We start from the raw sequence: 24,892 nt of genomic DNA, 5'->3' as shown, positions 1-24,892 counted from the left end.
GCCGTATCTGGTAGGGGGTAGATCTTCTGTGCACAGCAACAAATGGCGAACCTCTTCCATTTATGTCTGTTGCATTTTAGAGTAGACGATGCTCTGGCCTTGACCAGCACCTCCTTGCATTCCGCTGGGAGATCGTAGCCCCGAACTCTAACGCTGCAGGAGCTAGGCCTTCAGGTTCAGCGATCCTGGGTCGTGGTGCAGAATTGCGCCTCCTTCCCTGGTGAGAAGATCTGCGACCACCGGAAGCTTGACTGGAGGGGACGCTGACATGCTGAGAAGGTCCAGGTACCAGATCTGCCTCAGCCAAACCGGTGCGACGAGTATCATCCTACACCGGGACCGTCTGAGTTGATTGATGACTCGAAGAAGCAATGGCATCGGAGGGAACGCATACAGAAACAGGCCGTCCCAGGGGAATGAGAATGCATCCCCCATGATCCCCGGCTGGGGACACCTGCTGGCGAACCTCAGACACTTTGTGTTCGTTGCTGTCACAAACAGATCAATCTGGGGATTGCCCCATCTGCGGAACAGGTGGTTCACTTGGTCCTGCTGAAGTTCCCACTTGTGGCACGAGAGTAGCTCCCTGCTGAGAGAGCCGGCGACAGTGTTCTTAGATGAAATGGAATGAGGAACATCCCCTGGGCGACGGCCATAGGTCCTGTGCCCCTTTGGAGTGCGCTGGGGATCTGGTGCCCCCCTGCTTCCTGATGTAATACATTGTGGTGGTATTGTCCGTGAAGCCCTGCACCACCTTGCCCTTGAGGGATGGAAGGCAGGACTTGAAGGCCCAAAACACTGCTTGAAGCTCTAGCACGTTGAGGTGCAACAACTTCTCCTCTGGCAGCCATAGGCTTCAGGCATGAAGACTTCCAGTGTGAGCTCCCCATCCTTCCATGGAGGCATCCTTTGTGACCATCTCCTGGTGCGGTGGGGTCTGGAAATCCACACCCTCCGGACAGATGACAGCACACTCCCTGCCACCTTATCGCTCAACGGAAACCCTTGTCGAGCATGATCTTGTCCTCGAAGGTTCCTGACACTTCTATCCAACGGTCGTCGAGGAACTCCTGTAATGGACGCATCCATAGCTTGCAGAGTCGGATGAGATAGATGCATGACAACATCATGCCGAGCAGAGATTTGATGGTCCTCACCGTGGCGATCTTCACTGCTAACTGCTGTTGCACCTTGCCCAAGGTGGCCACTATCCTTTCTTCAGACGGTGACGCCAGGCACGACACTGTGTTGAGTCGGGATCCCAGAAACAGCACGTCTTGCAATGGAGTCAAGCAGGACTTTGCATAATTCACCGAGAACCTCAGATCTGTCAGTAGGCGGGCGGTGCTCGCTGTGTGGTCGACGGCGATGTCCTTTAAACTAGCCCGGATGCCAGTCATCCAAGTAAGGGTAGATGTGGATCTCAGATGCGCCACCACCAGCAACAGGCACTTGGTGAAGACCCTTGGCGCCGACTTCAATCCAAAAGTGAGGGCCTTGAATTGGTAATGCTTCCCCTGAACGACGAAGCCCAGAAGCGTGCGGTGTCCTTGTGGAATGGCATGTGGAAGTACATATTTTCCAAGTCCAGCAACTATAGAAAGTCTCCCTCTTCGAGCTGTCCAAGCACGTGATGAAGAGTGACCATGCAGAACTATTGGGACCTGATGTATTTGTTCAGTCGACGGAGGTCGAGGATGGGCCTCCAGCCCCTGGTCTTCTTTTTCATGAGGAAGCACCTTGAGTACACTCCAGAGCCCCAGAGCCTCTTTGGAACGAGCTCACTCGTGCCTTTCTTTAGCATGGCCCGCACCTCCAGCAGCAGCTGAGGGACGTGGTATTCCTGCCAGGCCGTATGTGGTATTCAGAGGCACTTCCGTTGAAATTCCAGGCTGTGTCCGTGGGGTAGAGCGTCCAGCACCCAAGGGTCAGTGGAGATGGTCTTCCACTCGCTGACTAGCTCAGCAGCCAGCCTCCCACCGGGGTGCACAGGTGGAGGCCCTGACACCACAGTCAATTCAATCTTGCTTGGACGTCAAAGGGTTGCCCCTGGGGTCCCTGCCGATGACGACGTCCTCCTCCGAAAGCCTTGGAACGGCCCCTGTCAGTTTCCTGGGCCGAGGAGTGGGAGGGCTGGCGGTAGGAAAAAGAGCTCCCGCCGAAACCTTTGGAAGATCCTTGGGACTTGCCTCCCGAGGGCCGAAAGGACGGTCGTCACTGTTGAAGCATGCCCAGAGCATGTGCCGTCTCGGTGTCAGCCTTGATGGCCTGTAAAGACTCATCTACAGCCTTCCAGAACAGGTTGTCTTTGTCAAAGGGCATGTCCAAAACCCTCGTCTGAACATCCGGACGAAAGTTGGTGGCCTTAAGCCAGCCACGAAGAAGGCAAACGCTGTTGCCCATCTGGCGGAATCCTGTGTCGGCGATGTCCGTGGCCGCCATGATGGCGTGGTCCGACACCACCTCGCCTTCCCGCAGAATTTCTAACGCTTCCGACCTCTTGTCATCGGGGAGGAAGGCGATCTTGAACCATAGCTCTCAGTCGTAGTGCGCTACGCTGGCAAGGGCATTGACAGCCTTGATGGTAGTGGCCGCATAGTGGATAACCCTTCGTCCCATGTCATCTAATTTCTTCCCCTCGCTGTCCGCAGTGGTGGACGCTGCCGAGGAAGAAGAGCCCAATGACTTCTTCTTGGCCACTGGCGATACCACAGAGTTTGGCGACGGTTGAGCCCGCAAGCACTTGGCACGGAGTCTGGCAACCTGTAGGTCTTCTCAAGGTGATCCTTCTTCACCAGGGCTATAGAAGGGTTCTTCATGAGGGACAAGCCTCCGTCCCAAAAGTCATCCAGGAGTGGGACCGAGAGGATGGTCTTTCTCTTCGCCTTGCGGCGCTGGTATAAGAAGCCCTCCTTCACCTCTGGAGCGAGTTGGAAGAGCTCCAAAGCTCTGGAGATCATAATGAAACGAGACGATCTTGTACGGCGGGGAGGATCTTGGGGTAGGCGACGGGAGGTCCCCCATCCCACTGTTGTCGTCTGTGCCCGTCGTCGTTGGCGCCATATCGGTATCCGTCTCATCCCTCGGAGGGAGGTGGAGAGGGAGGCGAGGGGTGGCAAGGAGGCGGAGGGTGCCAATTCCTCTTCTTGGCCCATGGTTCCTCCGTCGTCAGAGGATCGGCCGTTACCGGCGACGCGGGCGAGACCGCCGGCACGATAGGCATCCTTGTCTGTATCTCAGAGACCAGAGTATGCAGTGCAGAGAGAAAGTCCACAGAGAGATCTCTAGGCAGCAGCTGAGGCGGAATAGGCAGCTGGGGCACCTGCAGAGTGCCAAGGCCCTCGTTGCCTTGCTGCTCTTCCTTGACGGTATCCTCGTCGTTGTCGCCTTCATCGTCGCTGCGCTCATCGTAGGGCCTGCTCCCGATATTTTCCTTCTCCTGGATGGTTTGTGAGCTCCTCCTCTGAGGAGATATCCGTACCCTGGAGGACCTCTGCGCCTCCCCCCCTCTTTGCTTCCAGAAGGACAGTCTCAGGGAGATCACCACCTTCTCCGGGTTCTTTTCTGTGGGCCGGAATGCAGCCTCCCTCCTGGGAGAAAGGGATACCTTCGGCTTCGGGGTTGCATCCTGAGGGACCGTCTTGGTGCCCTTTGCAAGAGACGCTACCACACACCCTCAATGGAAGACTGGGCCTTCGCTGGGTGTACCTGGGCCTTCATGGCCAGGACCGGTCCCTTGTCCTGTTCGCTTTGGGCATCCCGGAAGCCTTGTCCTGCTTGGCCTTCTCCTTAGGGGGAGGGTCCACGCCCCGATCCCTCTTGGCCTTCTCCGGCAGGTCAGTCTTGGGCTTTTTCTTGAGGCTGCCCAGATGGTCCGACTTCCTCTTGGCCGACGATCCTGAATGCTGACTGGTGACTGAAGTCACTGGAGACGTTGGACGCGCCCTGGCCACCGTGGAGCCCGCCGCAACAGCACTCCCGGACGCGCCCTGGCCACCGTGGAGCCCGCCGCAACAGCACTCCCGGGGGCAGTGGACTTGTGGTGCTTGGCCTGCTGTTAGACACCTGTGAGCGGGTTGCTCTCAAAGGTCTTAGAAACCTGCTCAACTTTCTTGGAACCGGGAGAGGCATGCTCCTGGGACCCACCCAGAGCAGGGGCCTTAGCCTGTAGCCACTCTTTCTGTAGCCGATCCTTCAGTGTGCGAGAGGGCATCTCCTGGCAAAATTCACAAATGTCCTCCTTGTGCGTCGGGTACATGCAGTAAAGGTATTGGAAAAGCCTGTCGTCTGAGAAGACATTCCGTAAGCCGCAGTCGGAGCAAAGCTTGAAAAACGGGGCTGAATCCTTATTCTCCTCCGACATGGTCCACGCGGCGTATGCCTGAAGAATCTTCTGGAAACCTCCACGAAGAAACTCGACGAAATCCACCCCTGAGGGGCGCTGAAGAATCCGAAAAAACAGGTCCCCATTAAGCAGATGGCTGATCGATGGAGCACAAAGCTCAACTGACCGAAAACAAATCTGAAGATGGCTGCCAGAGGAGGGGCTTAGGTAGAGGGCAGTCATTGGCTGGGGGCAGTATGACCCAGAGTTCAGTGATTGGTTGTTAGGAGAAAGACAGTTCAGAAAGGAACCTGAAACTGATTTTTTCCTTTACCAAGGATTCCCAGCCTGACTACAGGGAATATTCATGAGCATGTGAATCCATGCCAGACCCCATGCTGGAGAACTGTATGATCTATTTAGAGTCTCGTACATAGCTATCAAGCTTAGTTACCAGAGGTTGGATATACTGGTCTATATATTTGGACATGTTAATAGTCAACCCTCCTATTCCACTCTGGTCTAACTTGTGGTAACTCTTGATAGGGTTTGTGAACCTTTGGTAGAAAATAGATTGTAGGTATTGGGTTTTTACGCCATAAGAAAGATCTGTCCTCACCTAGCAATGTCCCTTGTCCATGCCAATAGATGACTAATCTGTTGTAATCTTCTGTTAGTTCCCTTTCTGGGTTTGTCTTGAGTTTAAGATAGCAGCCCGGTGTGTCCAGGTGTTTGGGTCCCATTTTGATATATCTGTGCGGTTTAGGATACCTATATTTCCCACCCTTGTCAGCCTACTTGATTATTCTAAAATTGTGTGCGAGGAACGTCAAGGCCTTTCTCTTCAACTGTCAGGTAATCGACCATTTTGTATGTACCTCTCTATTGCTATTCTTGTCCATTTCTCGGTGCAAGTCTGCCACGATGGTCCTGTGAAAGGCTTCTATTGCTACATCTTGTGATGTGGATGGGATGTATCCTGATTTCTTAATCAGTTTGGAATCTGCCATGTTATCAGCACCAATCTCAAAGTCTCTTATGATCTGTACGCTAGATACAGTGTTATCCGGGTTGATGGCAAGTAGTAGTTTGGTGTCATTGATGTCTTTCATTGTGAAAGTGCTGGGTATAATTCTAGTGTTCTCAACTTCTGTATCTTCCTCAGTTATATTGTGGAAGAATTTCTTGAGTTTCAATTTTGTTATGTATTTGAAAATATATATCTGTGCCTGTGTGTAGTCTATGCTGTTGGTAGGTGCACATGACAGTCCTTTGTTGGGTACTTGTATCTCAAAATGGCTTAAGATCCTCTTTGATAGATTGGTTTCAGGTTTACTCCTGGGATTAGGCCACACTCTAAACCAGTATGCAGTGACATGCTACTTGCATTACAGCAATAGGGTGCACTGGCTGTGCTGAAAGTTATCATCCCCTCCTCACAACCGTTAATCTCATACCTCACACGCCATCACCCCCGTTTTATCTCGAACATAGAGACTCCAATGTGGGAGAGCCTTGGAGTTGCTCTCCTCTTGTCCTTGGTTGGTTAGATAGCCCACAAGAATCAGGTGTGCCCTGGGCAGCTCTGTTTCCTCTGGAAGTGACAGTTTCCCCTCTTGGGCCCATTTTTCGAAGTGGCTGGTGCTCCAGTGTAGGTGGCTGCAGACAGGGGTACGCTGTTGGGAGCGGAGGTCCGCCAGGGTGAGGAATCTGAAAGAGAGGAGCAACAGATACCAGTTATATAAGGAGGAGTCAACTATCATGGAAATACATGCATAGCAGCTTGGAAATGGTTATAACTTCCGTTTTGCGCAGAAAAATAATTATCCCTGTGGAGTAACAATTGGGTTATAGATTACTATTGTCTCTTTGGAAGCCATGATTTGAGGTAGGTAAATGCCACTGGCTACTATGATCCCTACCAATGCCAATGTTCTCTATTTGACAACAAACCATATAATCAACCACTCACTGCTGCTAACAGAGCCAAACTAATGAATACGTGCAATACCCATCCCCACCGTGTCAAACACACTATTAAGACCATGATTTACAGACTTGTCCTCCAGCCATCTTGGGTACTGCTCTAACCTCCTCCTAGGCCTCCTGCTCTACTCTTTTACACACTTAAAAAAAAAAAAACATTCCTACTCTGGCCCACCACCTCCACATGGGCTGGTGCTCTCCATGCATCATTATTCCAACCCCAATTCCTAACCCTTGTTTTCAAATCCATTCATGTAGAGGCACCTGGATGACTCAGTCTCAAGCCTTGATTATCAGTTCCCAATTCGCCTTTTTGCTGCTTCTGCTTCACCCATCTAGCACCCCACCACAAGAAACGGCAAGGTTCCGATATCTACAACTTCGGTTCAATTCAAGCTCTCAAATAGCACCTCCTTTGCAGGCAAGGGGTACTCAAAGTCTATAGTGGCATAACCCTTAGCCACGCTAATCTTCAACATTACACTGCATGACACATACATTTAAATAAAGTAAAAGAATGCACTGTACTCTGATGTCCTCAGTCAATGGTTCCACCTGCATCTCCCCCCCTCAAGCCCCTTGACCACTCTCACTCTGCTCTGCTCACTAATTAATACTCAGCGCACAACAACGAGATTGATATAGGTTAGTATCGCCTGTGCAGAGTGTTTCAAATTCAAGCACTTGCCTTTCTCTTCAATCAATACAAATACTACTCTCACGATCTTTGTGCTTGTCATCTGGTGTGTCTAGTGCCAAATATGAACTAAGCGCATGGTAGAGAGAGTGTCGGTGAGTGTCAGTCTGCAAACATAAATGAGTGGTTGGCTGTGTGCCTTGTAACAGACAATTTATTAAGCTTCTAGTCCTTCAGATAGATTTACTCTTGCCCATCTATAACAAGGTGAGTGGTTTGTTTCAAGTCATTTATTGGTCTTTACTATTGCTCTGTAAATAGAACACCGTTGGGAGTCAACTATGGAGTCTTCCACTGTCTCCAATTACAATCTGAGGAGCCACGCCAATCCCTTGTTAAATACTGCTAATAGAACTTCCGCCACACTGACAACTTCTGCCTCCCATTCCGAACTTGAACATGAAATAGCAACACAACTGGCAAATTCCAGGGTTATTGAAAACACCGTTTGATCATTGATCAATGAAAAACAGAATGCTGTGAAAATCCCCACGGAAATACACACGCCGGGAATACACAATCAAGATTCCCCTGTCCTAGATTAATCCTTTATTAGAATGTGACACAATTTAAGTATGGAGGCCAATTTACTTCCACACGAAGAAGCTATTCAAGGTCCAATTGACTATACAGATTTGGTACAGGAGTCTTCTGGCACCAGCAAAAAGCTTATAAAAAATGTGGCCCGATTTGTGACACCTCTTGACTGCAATCAAAGTCTGAGTCTGAGTCTTACACATAACCCCACACTGGACACGCTGGGTCCGTCTTCCATTTCGACCCTTCCTCTGGTTCTTCATTCAATGGTCTGGCTTTATGACACTATCAAAGAAGCCTTCCATCTTAACACAGATCTGCTCGCGACCATAGCTAATAAATGGATGGTTTATCAATATCAGCCAATGACAGAGAATGGTACAGGTTTCTACCTATGCAAAACATGGAGTCACTGAGTCAAGTGGCCAGTCCACATAAGAGCATTTCGCCATGCCATCTATTAAGCAACGTCCTGCATTGAATTACCAGGAGAGGCTCAGCTTATCACTGGATTTATTTCAAACATCAGACCAGCTGCTTTCTAATAATGTTACTACCAAGGATCCTGGCACAGTCCTGGATCAAGATTAGAACCAGGTAGGAAAAAGAAAAGGAATATCGAAAAACGCTCCCAAAACCAATGCCACTAAAAATCACTCCTCGCTGAGGTTCATTAGCGCTAACAAGGTGATCAACTTAAATACCCAATATATAATGAATGATGACCTGCCCCCACTTGTCGATACTACCAAGTCTTGGAAACTCAATAAGAAAAATAAGACGGCAAACTCTGAATTACAAAACAAGATAACTACATTTTTCATACCCAAGAAAGGGAGCCGACTAGACCAAAGCCTACAGAACTGAAAGTCTCTTTAGTAACGAATGAGTCGATGGACGGAATGTCTCCCACTTCTGCTAATACGTTAGTGGTACTACAATCTCTGGAAGCAGAAAGTGATCCACTCAGCGTTACCACTAGTAAGTCGGTATACCAGAGTGTATTGCCAGATACTCAAGCCAAATGAAGTAGATCCGCTCCTCCTAGTCCAGGTGGAAATTTAACCGGCAAAGTAATCTGTTTTGAGAACATTATAAAGGTAAACAAGCTGCTCTATTAAACCGGTCTGACATTTTGTAAATTCTTTCTCAGATTCCCCCTTTAAGGTGGACTCAAACCAGTAATATAGACTGGGTAGAGATTCTCGAAGAGGAAGATGAGAGTTTTTGTCCACTTTTCTTCCTCATTTGTGGCAAGCCTCGTTTGGGATCACTTGGACCAATTTAGATCAATGGGTGCTGCCTGTACAATCTTTCTACCCCTCTCCAATGTGAATCCTTTACGGCAGTACAAAGTCTAATATAAGAGATTTTCAAGTAGCTTTTCCTTCATTTATGATCAAACGTGACTTGCACTCAAGTGGTCCGAAACTGGTATTTGCTGGTAACGAGTCGGGACTCTGTTCCAAAGGAAAACAGGACGATTGGTCTTGGCTCCCCCGAGAGCTCTTCAGAGATAGTATAAAGAAAATAGCATTGCCCAAACTTTAGCCTGCAACATCTGAAAGTACTATCTTGGAATAGTTGTGGTTTAAGAACATTGCATGCTAAGTTAATTATTTGTTCTCCTCAGCATAGGGCCATAAGGACATCTTCCTCCTACAGGAGACAATGCTGCTGCCCGTCCTGCATATTGATGGCTTTAAAGTATTTTCGAAATCAGCATTTAAGGGCAATAGTGGAGGACCTAGTGGTGGCCTTGCAATAGCAGTTAGCCAATTTAATACCTCTTGTGCTGACTTATCGTTCATAAGATTGGAACAGGGAAACTCTGGGGGATTATTTGAAATATAAATTGTCAATGTTTATTTGAATCCTACCAGAACCAACATTGATTCTATTCTAGATTAATGAAGTGGGATATTCAAGGAGTGGTTCGGCAATGCTCATCAAAATAACGTAATTGTAGCTGTGGACTTCAACTCGAGTTGTGCTTTGGTTAGTATCAACTCAAAATGTAAACTGTTGGAGCTTACATCACATGTTTAAGAGACCAGGAGGAGATGAGAGACTTGGGTGGACTTTTTGTCATTATGGGGCATTGAGGTTCTTCGTTCCGTGGAAGCTACATACCTCGGCAAAACTGCAACCTGGAAAAGAGGCAAGTCCTCTTCATGGATAGACCACGCGTTTCCCTCCGCTTGTATTCACACTAAAAGTCCCCCAGCACACATTTCCTTTAATAATCTCAGCAACCACGCCACCATTACTTCTGATATAGAGTTTAGAAACTTTGGGTTATCTTGGGATCCCAACTTGGCTGCCTGAATGCCTTGCCGACGAGGCTTAAATGTGTGCTGGAATTTTTTGTCTTTGGCATATGTTCTCTCTTACTTTTTGAATGATGTCTCTTCATTATCTGAGGGTGAGTGCAGCAACGTGTTAAATGTTGCATATTACAAAAAGACCATGTTTATGTGTTTATCAAATAGTCTTGGTACAGGTATAAATGCGACTAATAAACCTTTAAAGCATATTCATAATGCAGCACTTGTTGAACCAAAAAGAGAAAAAAAAGCTAATTTGAGAAGTCTTTTGAAAGATTGTCTCAAGGACAGTGAAGCACACAACCTGGCAAGGAGATGAATTTACCAGGTGTACAGGAATTGATGTAAAGGATTGAAAATGTCACTTATCACCAAAGATAGCCAAAGAATACTTTATAATTTAAATAGGCAAGAGTACAGTAGTTATGGGACACCTTGAACGATACTATCCAACCAGATGCAACCCACAACTTAACATAATTGAGGAAGATGCATGGATAGTGTATTTTAAGGGAATATACAGCCCTATAAGGAACTCACCACTGGGGAGTCCTGTATGTAGACATAATTTGGGAAGATGGGTGGGCGAATTTACAAAACATGACTTTCTCACAGTAACATCCAACATGAAAGGCTCTAAGGATAATTGTATTCTTGGTTTTGGATGGATTGTGTGAGATAATTTAGCACCTATTACTATTCAATCTAATCCACACTTGTGGTCGGACATTCTGCCAGATGTATTTAGGGATATCACTATGACAGATACCCTACCCGCTTCCTGGCACTTTTCTTATAGCATTCCCGTTTTCAAGAAACGTGATAAAAGCTACCCAGGCAATTATCGGCCCATAGCCATTTTAGACACCTCTTGCAGGGTTTTTGCAGCGCTCCTTTGTTTCTGGACAGGTATCAGTACGACACCGTAGCGGTTTATTTTATTATGAGAATTGTAATGCTCGTATTGCTACTCATAGTGAATGACATCACTTACACCAATGTTAGTAGACAACGAACCCTAAACTGTTACTTGCTTTAATTACATTTATTAAATGAGACCAGAACCCATCTCAAACATACACACAACCACTACGAAATTGTAAGCAACAAGGGTTGCTTAAAAGGTTCCATGTAGAAAAAATATGGTGACTTCAATTTAGAACTAATACACTACCAACACTTATTGATAATACATCATGAGAGATGGTAAATACAACGCGAAACATGCACGTAATAAATCAGAGTAACAATACAAACACTAGCTTAAAATGGCCGCCATGTGAACACAAGAAAAATGCTGTTATAGAAAAAAGAAAACGGACCAGAGCAAGGATCCGTTTCCATGACTGGAATACAATAATGAGGGGGTAGCCGCAGACCGCTTTCCCCTCAGGAGAATCCACGGCACGCAATTAGACGCGAGAACCAGGCTGACAGGTAAGAGACCATCCCGAGCGTAGCACACGCTGCGCTTGATAGATTGACTTGCCGTGTCCTCGGGACTGAGTTTTAGACGCTCTGCAACTTTGCTATTGTTTACCGTGCGCAGCGAATTACGCGTGCATGGGTTTAGTTTGTCAGAACACTTTTGAAGCCAGAGGAACGGAAAGATAATGAAAGGGCATTACTTTCTCATAAACCTATGTATAAAATAGATGTATAACATTCAGTTTTATTAATAAGGCACTAAGTAACAGATATTTGAGTTCATTAATATATACTATCTTGTTCATTAATTTATACTATCTCGTAGTATGAGGTGATATCTATGGTGATCCAACATATACAATTGGAGGTGATACATTTGTTTGATTTGTATTTTTTACAAAGGGATCTAACCTGAGACTTGAAGAGAGACTACTATTTGCTTTAACCCTAAGGCGTAGTATATATGAAAACAAGGTAAAAAGAGACAACCTACATTTAATTTTCCTTGATTGATGATGTGATACCACGTGTAACATTGACTAACGAAAATGTGGTTTTGCCTATCTCTTGACCCCCACCAATCCTCCCTTTTCCCCATTCCATTTTTTGTCTGGTATTTTTGTTTACTTTGATTTATTAACTGTTGCTACTTTTTATGCTTGTTCTGATTCATCAACCTTTGTGTTATAACTGGTCTAACATGTGAATGAACATTTTTGTGACTTTCATTTGTCATGCTTTTATACTATTTTTGAACCAATCTTCATAATTTGAAGAGAGAGACTACTATTTGCTTTAACGCAGTACGCAATAATCTCTGAGTGAACAGTTCTAAATTAAATATTATCCTCTCAAAGAAACAATCGCCCAAAACTGTTCATTGGTCGGTAGGTGATACTAGATTGAAAACCCTAACTTACCTTGGCTTCATCATTTCAAATAGTTTTGGTTGAAAGATGGCTGAAGAAAAACTAAAAGAGAAGATTTAACCTTTATCCTCTCAAAAGTGCATTTACGTAAAACTCACACTCTTTGATCTGGGCCAGTTTCTCAACTCCCTAGAATATACCCTATGGAAAAGGGCCTTGCCATTGCATTGTGTATTCCAAACACAGTAATTAGGTACACATTAGGATTACTTTCCCTAAAGAAATTGGCCTTGTATGCAAAGTACATAATACCACCTACAAAAACTCTATTCTGCAATGTTAATAAAGTGCTACTTGACTAAAAGGTCCACTCTATAATTGGGTGCTTCCTACTTGAAATAGGGTCGGAAACCTGGGAATTAACTCACAATCCATCCAAAACTAAGAATACAATTATAACAGCATAATTGGAGAGCCAAAATAGAAAGGCTACATTCATATTTTCTCTATACGGAATATGCCTCCTTTTGTGAGAGAGAGGCCATACCGAAATACATCAACCTTTTCCCATGTAATTAGGTAAGTAGCATCTACATGAGATATAAATTGAATCACACGCCCACGCTGGAATGTATGGATCCCAGAAGGGGACTGAAGAAAGAAGAGAGAATCTGTAGACTGTGCGAGATATGAGGAAACCCTTGAAACATTGAAGCACCTTGTTATTTATTGTTCTTCAATGCATAATTTAAAAATGATGTTTTCAAAAGTTCAATGATTTTAATTTTGTACTTCGCATAGAGCGCCTTTGGGCTAGGCTCATGATGGGTGAAAGCATCTTAATGTTAGCTTTAGCAAGATTTTATTTTTGTTTATATGAGATGTTGGAACCACAAATAACATGGCCATATTACTTGATCTGAGATTTATGTTAAGATATGACATGTTTCCAAGTAATTAATGCAAGAACAAACTAGACTACTTCAGTATTTGCTCCTTTTCTAATGTATTTTTAACTGATTTGTAATGTACTTTTAAATATTATTGCTTTTGTTGAAGGTTGTGTAAGGTATTAATAAAAAACAAAATCACAATAAATATATATTACATACATTACTTACCGTAATTGTATTTCTGATGCTTATATCTGCTTAGATCCACATGCTCTGCATAGGCCAACATCTAATGGTAGGTGCAGAGTATTGCATCTTGTTTTCGAACTTCAACTGGGTGTGTTAGAAATATAAATTGTGCGCACAAAACAAAAATGGTGGTCCGTTTTGATCAACAACAAGAGGCAGTCTTTGGTCTTGCCTTAAGTCAGTGGGCAACTGGATGAGATGAGTTTTAACTGGCTCAAGCTCAATGGCGAGAAGACCAAGGTTTTGGTGTTTGGACCTCCCACTGCCTCTTCTTTTTGGACCCTGGCTTTTTGGCCTTCTCCTCTCTGCCCTTTACCCTGTTCTGTGACCACTGATAAAGACCTTGGCATAAATCTCACTGCCTCACTAGCTATGAAGCTCTGTGTGCCACATTTGCCACTTCAAACTTACAGTTTTATGTAGGGTCCTTTTCTTTCTGCCCCACCACCTCTGCGCTCCCGTTATGGCCTCTGCAGTATTTCGCCACCTTGACTAGTGCAATTCACTCTATTTAGACCAACTTGCATACCTGCTTCACCGTCTCTAAGTTATCCAAAACTCTGCTGCCAGAGTGGCTTCTGGTTCTCCTTACCACATGCACATTTCTCCCATTTTACGGACACTTCATTGGCTCACTGTGGCGGGCAGAATTAAGTTCTGAACACACTGCATTGTATACCATGCCTTTTATGGCTGTTAAGCAAAATTTCTGCGGAACAAATTTCGTCCCTATGTTCCTCCCAGATCACTCTGCTCGGCCATTGCTCGATCCATCTAGGTTCCTCAGTTTCTCCACACCAAGAGGTCATGATGTTTCTGTGGCTGTCGCAATTCTTTGGACATCGCTACCACTTTTAATTCGCGCCACCGAAGACTATTTTCTTTTTTGTCGTTGAGTCAACACATTGTTTCTTATAACCCTTCCCTTCTACACGCTATTGCTTCCCTGTGATATTTAACTTAGCGCAATGATGTCCCAAGGCAACCACTGCGCTTTACAAATTCATATAACATACCATTCTATCCCTGTATGACGTGCATTGTACCCATGATCCTTCACATGTGGAGGTCCCTGCAATTGTTTTGTTTCTGACAAATGGGAGCATGAAGTGAATGCCTGAGTACAAAAGTAAAGAAAGGTATAGGACGTATATGTACATTCAACTCCAAGCGGGGATTAAGAGGGGCGCATTTGAATCTAAGCACATGCAAGCATGAGAAATACGATTACGGTAAGAAATGTATGTCTTCTGAGACTTGTGGATCTACTTAGAATCACAGGGGCAAAAAGATGTCTTAGCACCGCTTGACCCACCTGTGAATCACTTTTAGAATGTGCATCTAAGCAGTAATGTTGTGTAAAGGTGTGAATGGAACTCCAGGTAGATGCTTTTCAAATAGCATCTAAAGGTACGCCTCAAGTGGAGTGGGCTCTAGGCTAAAAAAAATGGTAAGATTCTCTTTGAAAGAGAATAACACATTCAAATGTATTCAACAATCAATTTTTAAATGACAGACTTAGAGACAGGATATCCTTCTCTTCCAGTGGCAATGGAAACAAAGAATGTATCTGTTTTCCACAGTGGTTTTGTTTTATTGAGGTAATAATACATTACATCTCTTCTCTTCTTACATCTAGTGTTTGTAGGCATCTGACTGCAGAATTTGTGGGATTTTGGAAAATAGCTGGAAGTCCTATAGACTGACTGACATGGAACGCTTTGAGATGCATTTAGGAGAGAAGCATGGATGTGTGTGCATAACCACTTTGTCCTTGTGAAGGGTGACAAATGGGTCTTGAACTAGAGAGCCTGCAGTTCACTTATCCTCCTTATAGACGTAATGGCCACGAAAAAGGCAGTCTTATAGGTGATATTTTTGAATTGGCCCATAGGTTTAGTAGGGAGCACATTCAAGTCCCATCCGGGAAATGGATTTGAAATTGGGAGGGTGCAAACTTTTTACCCCTTCCATAAAGGCTTTAATGGTGGGGACTTTCCACAAAGAAACTTTATTCTGAAAGGTGGTGTAAGCAGAAAGAGAAGCCAGATGCACTCTTAGTGAATTAAAGACTAGCCCTGAGTCTAATGGGTAAAGTAGATCTAGAACAATGCCAGAAGATGTGCAGTCAGTAAGATTGATATTGATGCTATGTGATCTACACCAAATGTCAAATAATTTTAATTTGTTGAAATAATAGTGCCTTATGTTAGGTGTATGTGCTTCCTTAAGAATGACCATATCTTTGAGGCAGATACAAATGCCCAAATTCTCTGAATCCTGGAGCCAAGGTGCTAAATTTAGTGTTTAAGGGCCTGGGTGTGGTGTTGATCCCTCATTCTGTGACAGGACAGCATGTTGAATGGGCATGGAAGTTTGACTGGAGGACAAAGACATTTGCATTAGTTGCGAGAACCATGGTTGACGTGCCCACATTTGAGCTATTAGGATAAGCTTAAATTGTTCCTGGTGCATTTTGTGGACTATCTTGTTGAGGATAGGAGTTGAGGAGGAAAAGCATAAGCAAATTTCCCTAACCAATTCATCCACATGGCGTTCCGCTTGGATTTTACCTGGGGAGACCTGGAAGCAAAGTCTGGGCATTGCATGTTCTCTAGTGTTGCAGATGGATCGATTTGTGGGTGACCCCAGTTTGTGAAGACATGTAAAATGTCTGCCTGCAACTGCCACTTGTGCTCTACGCGAAGTTGTATGTTCCTGTTGAAGACATCTGCTAGAAGATTGTGTTCCCCTTGAAAATGCTGGGATAGGAGGAACATGTTGTGTTTCAGGGCCCAATTCCATATGTTCTGGGCTAGTTTGGACAGAGCTGGTGAATGTGTCCTGCGCTGTTTGTTTAAATAGAAAATGGATGTTGTGCTGTCTGTTTGGACTAGAACGGTCTACTGTGTAGCTGGTTTTTGAAGGCTTTGAGAGCTTTGAACACTTCCAGAAGCTCTAAAAGGTTGATGTGCTAGTGACTGAGTCCACACGCCGTGCGTTGTATGATGAAGATAATGTGCTCCCGACCCTGATAGGGAAGCGTCTGTGTAAGAAAGGCCTCTATTACTGGTGTGGTGAATAATTTCCCTTTCAGAAGGTTTTCCTTTGACCACCACAACAGAGACAGTACTAGAGAACGTGAGACCACCACTAGATCGTCCCATTGTCCGCTTGCCTAAGATCATTGTCTTACGAGCAACTCTTGCATCGGACGCATGCGGCGGTGTTTGCGGGGAACTAGGAACTAGGTAGATGCAGGAAGCCATCATTCTGAGCAGGCTCATGGCCTTGCATATGGTTATCTCAAGACCACTGGCTGCATATCGTGGAATTTGGAATAGAATGTTTTGGACCCTCTAGTTGAGAGGGAGACTAGACCGTCTTCCGTCTGAATTAGGGCTCCAAGAAATTGTTTTACTTGGCTGGGAACGAGACTTGATTTTGTCTCATTGATTGAGAAGCTAACTGGAAAAGTAGGTTGATTGTGTTTTGGGTATTCTGTAGACAAGCTTGGGGTGTGCCTCCTGTAATTAGCAAGTCATCTAGATAAGGATAAACTGGTATGGATGTTCTGCAAAGGTGGACCAATACCACCATTAGAACCTTGGCAAATACTATTGACGCTGAAGCTATGCAAAAGGAAGAACTTTGAATTGATAGTGTTTCCCACTTTGAACCTTAGGAATTTTGTGTGTGCTGACACATTGAAATATGAAGTATGCATCTTTCATATTCAATGTTGCCATGTAATAGCCCTGCTTGAGAAGAGGGATTACCTCCTGCAGTGTAGTCATCCTGACTTTTTGTGGCTTGACATACTTGCAGGATGTAGCTCTAATACAGGGTGCATGCTTAAGCACTTATTGGGTTCAACAAATACACTGAATATATACAACATGCATTACTTAAAGTAATAGCATTTCTGATGGTTGTATCTGCTTAGATTCCAATGCTGTGCATATAGTCCGACATCCAGTGGTAATCGCTGAGTATTGCATCTGGTCTTTTGAGGCTTGAACGATTTACAATGAATGCTATGGAAGCCCCTATGCTCCAAGTTGAATGTGCACTAGGCTTGAAGGGCAGATCTCTCTTAGCAAGAGTGTAACAAAGTGTGATGCAGTTTACGATCCATAGCTTATTTAGAGACAGGAGCCCCTTCTCTACCAGCTGCCAATGAAACGAAAAACTGGTTCGTCTTTCTTAGTGGTCTTGTTTTTTCCAGATAATAGATCACTGCTCTCCTCACATCAAGTATGTGGAGGCTTCTTTCTGCCACGTTAGTGCGGTTCTGGAAAAGGGTGGGTAGTTCTATTGATTGGTTCACATGGAACTTTGAAATAAATGTAGATGCAAATCGTGGGTGAGTGCGCAGGACCAGCTTTTCTTTGTGAATCGTGACAAATGGTTCTTGAACGGAAAGGCCCTGCAGTTCACCAACTCTTCTTATTGATGTGACTGCCTTTAGGAAGGCGGTCTTGTAAGTGAGTGCTTTAAGGATAGGCTTATGCATAAGTTCAAATGGAGACCCCATTAGTCTAGTTAGTACAACGTTCAGATCCCATCAGGGAGCTGGGTTGGAGATAGGAGGATGAAGTCTTTTAACCTCACCATAAAAGCCTTGACGACTGGAATTTTCCACCACAAATCCTTCTTCTGGGACGTGGTGTAAGCTGAAGGTGCAGCTAAGTGGATGTTTAAGGAATTGAAAACAAAACCTGAATCTAGTAGGTTTGTTAGGTACAGGACAATATGTGTTGGTGAGCATTCAATAGGATTGATGCTCTGAAGATGCTCTTAACATTGCACCAGATGACAAAGTGTTTCCATTTGCTGGAGTAGCAATATCTGGTGTTTGATATTCGTGCTTCTTTAAGTATGTCCATGCATCATTGAGGAAGATGGAGGTGTCTGAACTCTATGACTTCAGGAGCCAGGCTGCTAAGTTGAGAGTTTGCAGGCATGGATGGAGAGTCTCCCCCCTGTCTTGTGACAGCATGTTGTACGGGCATGGCAGCTTCCTCGCAGCGGAGACTGACATTGCCATCAGATGAGGGATCCATGGTTGGCGGGCCCACATCGGGGCCACCAGGATCATTGTGACTGCTTCCTGGTGCATCTTGTGCACTCTCTTGTTCAATAGAAGAGTCGGGGGGGAAAAACGTAGACAAATTTCCCTGACCATGTTATCCAAAGTCTGTTCCCCTTGTAGCGGTTCTGTGGGTACCTGGAGGCGTAATCTGGGCATTGAGCGTTCTCCAGAGTTGCGAACAGGTTGATCACTGAGAAGCCCTAGTCCGCAAAGACGTTGAAGACGTCTTCATGTAACAGCCATTCATACTCTACGGGGGTAGTGGGAAGTCTCTGCTGAGCACGTCCGCCAGAAGATTGAGTTCCCCTGGAACGTGTTGTGACAGGAGGAACATCTTGTGTTTCAGAGCCCATTTCCATATGTTCTGTGACAGTTTGGATAGCCCTGGAGAGTGTGTGCCCCCCGTTTGTTCAGGTAATACATGGCTGTGGTGCTGTCCGTGAGGACCAGTACTGTCTTCAGGGCTTTGAACACTGCTAGCAATTCAAACAGGTTTATGTGGTTGGATGCTACTGCTGGGGACCAAACGCTGTGCGCCGTGTGATGAAGGTGAGCCCCTACCCCGTCTGAGATGTGTCTGTGGTGAGAGGTACTTCTACTGCAGAGGTGGTGAAGGCCTTCCCCTGCAAGAGGTTTTCCCTTGACTACCACTGCAGAGAGAGAACGAGGGCTGCAGAGACAACCACTAGATCATCCCATTATCTGCTGGCCTGACACCATTGGCTCAAGAGCCACTCTTGCATGGGGCGCATGCGCAAACATGTGTGTGGAAGTAGATAAATGCAGGAGGCCATCATCCCTAACAGCCGCACTGCTTTGCGTACGGTCACCTCGCGACTGGCTACATAGTAAGGGATCTGGAACAGCATGTTTTGAACCCTATCATTGGAGGGGAAGACGTGCCAGTCTTTGGTCCGAATTAGAGCCCCCAGAACCTGCTCGTCTTGGATGGGGTCAGGCTGGACTTTTTCTCGTTCATCGAGAATCCCAGACTGAAGAGGAGATCTACTGTCTTCTGGGTATTTGATAGGCATGTGCCGTACGAATCCCCTGTTATTAGCCAATCGTCGAGGTAAGGATAGACTGGGATGGACTGTCTGTGCAGGTGAAGCGCTACCACCGCCCTTGGGGCTTAGGCAATGCCGAAGGGGAGGACCTTGAACGGATAGTGCTTGTCCTCTAACATGAACCTTAGGTACCTTCTGTGCACTGGCAACATTGAAATATGAAAGTATGCTTCTTTCATGTCCAATGTTGCCATGTAATCCCTGTGTTAGCAGTACGATTACTTCTTGCAATGTTGTCATTCTGAACCTTTGTGGCTTGACCAACTAGTTCGCTGGGCGCAAGTCTAACACAGGGCGCATGGTGAGATCCTTTTTGGGTACAGGGAAGTGCACTAAATAAATACCCTTGTTAACCTGATGAATGGGGATGACTTCTATGGGGCCCTTTTCTTGGAGGATCTCCACCTCTTCTAGCAGAATCTTCAGGTGTGCTGGCGACAGGCGTCTGAATGTTGGTGGACGGTATCGAGGTGGCCAGTGGAACTCTATACAATTACCATGAGCGACGGTCTAAAGCACCAACTGGTTTGAAGTGATCCCCCTCCCATAGGAGGGGACCCGGACTGGCGAGTCATTTCTGAGCGGAGGCCGATGAGCCACTTGGGGTGTAGTTCCTACCCCTGCCTTTGCCTCTGATGACCCCTCTGCTGGTATTGCCCAGTGCCAGCTGCGCCCAATATGGCGGAACACGGTGCACTTCCTGTTCCATACTGGTTGTGTGGGGAGCGTGAAAAAGATTGCCCCTGAAAGGAACGGCGCAAGTTATCTCCTCGCTATTGATAAGGTCTTGCAGTAATTTGATTAAGAGACTTAAGAGACTTGTGCTCTTTTTTCGCTGTCTCTAAGACATCATCCACTGCTTTCCTAAACAAATTTGTGTCCTCCATCGGTTTGTTTATTAGGGAGCCCTGGGTTTCTGGCTTAAACCCTGAATTCTTGAGCCAGGCGTGCCTCTTGAGAAGAGTACCCTGGGCCAGGGTCCGCCCTGCCGTCTCAGCCGCATCCAACATGTTTTTTAGGATGTTATGGGTGACCTGTTTCCCTTCTGAGACAACTGCCAGTAAGCGTGATTGTGACGGTTCCAGGACTTCTTGGAGACCCTCCTGAAGTAAGTCCCACTGCACGTCACTTTAACTTGCAAGAAGTGTAGTGTTATTAGCAATTCTAGTGGAATATGCCGCTGATGTGGTGAAGCGTTTGCCGAGGGCGTACAACTTCTTACAGTCCTTGTCGGGTGGTGCTTCTGCAGTAGACAACAGCACTCCGGCCCTCTTCCTGGTAGTAGTGACGGCCAGGGATTCTGGAGTGGCATACCCCCGGATATACAAAGTGTCAGAGGGGAGGGGCGAAACTGGTTCTCAACCCGAGGGTTGACAGCTCTTGCAAGAGAAGGGGATAACAAAGAAGATGCGAGGCACATTTTGATAGAATGAAGCAGTGGAATCGCTTGACTAGTGTGGGGTTTATCCTTCAGGATGTCTTCCACAAAGTCTGTGTCCTGTACTGCTTCTTGTGTGGCAATTTGGAAATGGTCTGCAGCCCTTTTCAGGATTGCATTAAAGGCCATTTGATCATCAATAGGTGAAGCTTACCTCTGTGGAGGCGAGGAGGGAGGATCCAGACAAAGGGTATCTGTGTATGGAGTTGTAGTGGGGGAAAGCCATGGTGCTTCCTCTACAGGCTGATCTTGACCCCAATCTGGGCACTGGTCTGGTGTCTCCTCAAATGGATTTTCTTCCTGACCATAGGGATCCTCCTAGACCTCTTCATGTTCTGAGAACTCCAAAACCTCTTCCTGGGGAACGTGACTTGAAAGCTTCTGTACCTTTGGAAGACTAGGGCAAGAATTCTCCTCCCTATGTCTTTTCAGGGTAATAAACCTTTCAGCAAAGTCAACAAACTGTGAATGTTTGTCCCTAGAACTATAAAACCTCGCTCTAGTCCACAGGGATGGACCGGAAGGGTCAGGAGGTGGGAAGAGCTCTCCAGGAGGAAAAGAGTCCTTGGAGATCAGGATTTATCAGCCAAAGTCTTAGAGAGGGGCTGGAACCCTTCTGAATACTCCTCTCGATGTTTGGACATGCCTTTCGGTTTATTCACCGCCAAAACAATCACTGCGAGACTCTCGCGTAGCTCCAGTGGATAAGGGAGATATTTCGACGCACCTGTAGGCATCGTCGAGGGTTTCGGATCCGCCTACACCTTTGGGGCTGACGCGCTCTTGGGTAGCGCGTTGACGCTGGTGTTATTTTTAGTAGAGACATCCTTATGGGTGGAATGCCCACACGCATGGCGATACGACGGATGCCAGGAGGGTGGCCGTTTGTGAGGATCGGAAGGCAATGTCGAAACTTTCGGCGGGCCCGTTGGCGTCTGTTGCTTCCCCGACGTACCCGTTGAGGGAGCTCATTGGGTTTTGTGCTCATCCTTTTGTGGTTTGGGTGTGCCCCTGTCACCGGGATGTGGTCTCCCCATAGCAGTACCGGTGGCCTGCCTGACAGGGCCGGGGACGGGCAACTGGGAACCAAATGGTTCAGCGGAAAAGGGTATGGCCTCCACATCAGAGCCATGGCTGCCGCTTAAAACCTCGTCACTCGTGGCGCCTGCGCCAACAAGGGAACTACTCTCGGCCTGCATGGCGAAGGCTGCCCACCGTTCGGCCGCCGATCTTTTAGCGCCTTCGGACGAAAAAGTTGGCAAGACTTACAGGGTCGCTCGTCATGATCACGAGGCAGACACATGTTACACTTTTGGTGCGTGTCCTTCAACAGGTATTTTCCGTTACAAGACAGACAAAACTTAAACAGGGTCCTCTCCATAGCAGAGGTAAAGGGCGGTGGCCAGACAAGAAGGGAAAAGAGATGGGAAAGGAAATGCATTCTCAGAGACTCAAACCCCGACCCCACTCTCCCTACTGTATAGGTCTGGCTGGAGGGCTGAGGCCACGCAGTCGGCAGCGTCGACCGATGCATCAGTCGCCGTAATCCATAGACGTCTTCGGCATATGGATCCACAAATAGCAATCGATGATGAACGGTCGAAGACTAGACGACCAACAGTCGTAGGACAAAGAAGTTATAACTTTGCAATATATCTCTTTCGAGCTCTGCATAGGACGACCAGCTAGCTGGGCGGAAAAAAACAATCTGAGGGACCTTGACGCGTGAGGGATTTTGGGTACACTACACCTCACTTTAGTGATAGTGTTAAAGGCACGCCCATGTCGACGTCCCCTTTCGATCCTGGAAAGACAAGATGTAATACTCTACCATGACCACTAGATGTCAGACTATATGCACAGCATGTGATTCTAAGCAGATTCGCAAACATCAGAACCTTGTTTACCTGCAAAAAAAAAAGAATTAATTCTGTGTCTCCTTTTTGAAGTAATGTCTCCACCTCCACTTGTAGGATGAGCTGATGTTCCTGCGACATCCTTCGGTTCTTTGGTGGATGGTAACAAGGTTTTAAAAGAAATTCTATTGAGTATCCATTTGCGACAGTAGTTAACACCCGATTATCTGACATTATTTCCTTCCATGCGTGGGTGAATGATGTAATTTGACCTCCTACTGGAGATGCATGGGAAGGACCCTTGATACATGCAAAGGACCCTTGATGAGTAAGTCATTTACCGGCAGGGGTAGTGGAGCCTTTAGAGGCTGCACTCCTATCCCTACCCTTGCCTCCTCTGAAGTCTTGGTGTTGTGAGGATTGGTAATTAGACTGTGTACACTTGGACGAGTACCATTGAGATGAGACTGATGAGAATCCTGATTGAGTGGTTCCGGAGAAGGCTTGAGAGCAAAACGAGCGGCGGGTGTTGAACACTCCACGTTGAATATATGGCTTATTAGAGATTTGGCTTAAGGTCTTTAATGTGTTATGCTCTTTTTTTGCTGTTTCTAAAGCCTCATCTACAGCCTTCCCAAACAAAACAGATTCTTCAATTGTTTTATTAATCAAGATGGCCTGTGTTTCTGGTTTAAAACCCGATTAAGCAGCCACGAGTGTCTCTTCAACAAGGTACCCTGTGAAAGGACTCTGCCTGCTGTCTCCACGGAGTCAAGGGTATTTTGCTAAAAATATGAGTAACCTGTCTACCCTCTCTGATGATATTTTGTAATTGAGACCTAGTGGACTCAGATACTTCATGTAAGCTATTTTGAAGTAACCCCCACTGAACGTCTTTGCAGCTTGCCATCAGAGTGGTGTTATTGGCAATGCATGCGGAATAGGCGGCTGAGGCAGTGAATCTTTTGCCTAAAGCATAAAGCTTTTTGCACTCAATCAGAAGGTGCCTCCGTATAAGATAGGGGTACTCCAGCACACTTTCTAGTGGTAGTAACTAATAGCGAGTCGGGTGTCACATCGCCCCGAATATACAGAGTCAGTTGGTGCAGGGTTAAACATATTTTCCACTCTTGGGTTAACTGCCCATGTGAGGGAAGGTGTGATAAGGGAAGGTGCGATTCTCTTTTAAATTGAAGTTAATAAGGGAATGGATTGGCTAACCACTTTCTTTTCTTGTAAAATGTCCTCCAAACCAGGATCTGAAATGGTTTCCTGGCTTTGAATATGGAAGTGTTCTTCTGCTTTTTTAAGCATACTATTAAAAATAAGCTGATCATCTACGGGAGATGAGTCGCCGGGCTGATCCAGAGGATCATCATCCCCAAATACAATGTCTGGCTCATCTAAGGTATTGTGAGTGGGAGTAGCTGGCCAAGTACCCTGATCAACGTCTCTTTGCCATGTACTTTGATCTTTATCCCCTTGGTCTTTGTGATAGATTTTCAGTAACATTTTGTGCAGGAGATTGATGGAGTTTGTGAGATTTGGAAAGTGGTTCACTCGCCTCTAAAAATAGAGTTTTCTGTTTAATAGGGTATTTCTCAATAAAGATGCCAAACTCAGACACCCTGTCCATTGTTTTCTCAAATTTCTCCTTTGTCCATGTAACGGTGCTTGGGGCTTCATGAAGGCGAAAAAATATCTTCAGGATCTGCAGTTCTTTTACGATGCAGGGGTTTGGACAATGTATCAGTAGCTTTGGTATATTAGAGGTTAGAAGGCTGTCTATTTAGGTACATGTGGTGTTGTCCTTGTGTGTTTTTCCCCATGTTTATGCTTTGAAAGAGGTTTCAACCGAAATTTCAGCTTATCTGAATTGGCAGTCAACGGGTGTTTATGAACGGTAACACGTGTCTCTTTTGTTTTAGATCTGCGCAATACACGCAATTGCGAAAGCGCAGCCGGCTTTGATCGCAAAGTTTTCAACAGCTTTCGATGAAAGTGTTGTTGCCGTGGAAGCCCCTTTTGATGATCCCGTCAAGGTTGGCTTGGGGTTGTGCATTTATGTAAATGCACACGTGTGTCTTTTTCGCCTGAGGATTTCCCCGTAACAGAGCTTTCGGCTT

At 46.0% G+C, this 24,892-nt stretch overlaps 1 protein-coding gene across 1 annotated transcript in view; it reads right to left on the bottom strand.

Moving 5' to 3' along the window:
- The window catches only part of CTC1 (CST telomere replication complex component 1), a 1,003,059-nt gene that overhangs the window by 822,554 nt on the left and 155,613 nt on the right, over positions 1–24,892 (bottom strand). Inside the window, exon 3 of the mRNA XM_069646446.1 lies at positions 5,782–6,034. Coding sequence (XP_069502547.1) covers positions 5,782–6,034 — 253 coding nt within the window. The remainder of the gene's footprint in view (positions 1–5,781; positions 6,035–24,892) is intronic.

Source organism: Ambystoma mexicanum, chromosome 1p (genome assembly GCF_040938575.1).
Source record: "Ambystoma mexicanum isolate Mex_15411 chromosome 1p, UKY_AmexF1_1, whole genome shotgun sequence".
In the NCBI taxonomy this organism is placed as follows: domain Eukaryota; kingdom Metazoa; phylum Chordata; class Amphibia; order Caudata; family Ambystomatidae; genus Ambystoma; species Ambystoma mexicanum.
The sequence above is the reverse complement of the archived record's forward strand: the minus strand, read 5'-3'. Positions and strand labels throughout refer to the sequence as shown.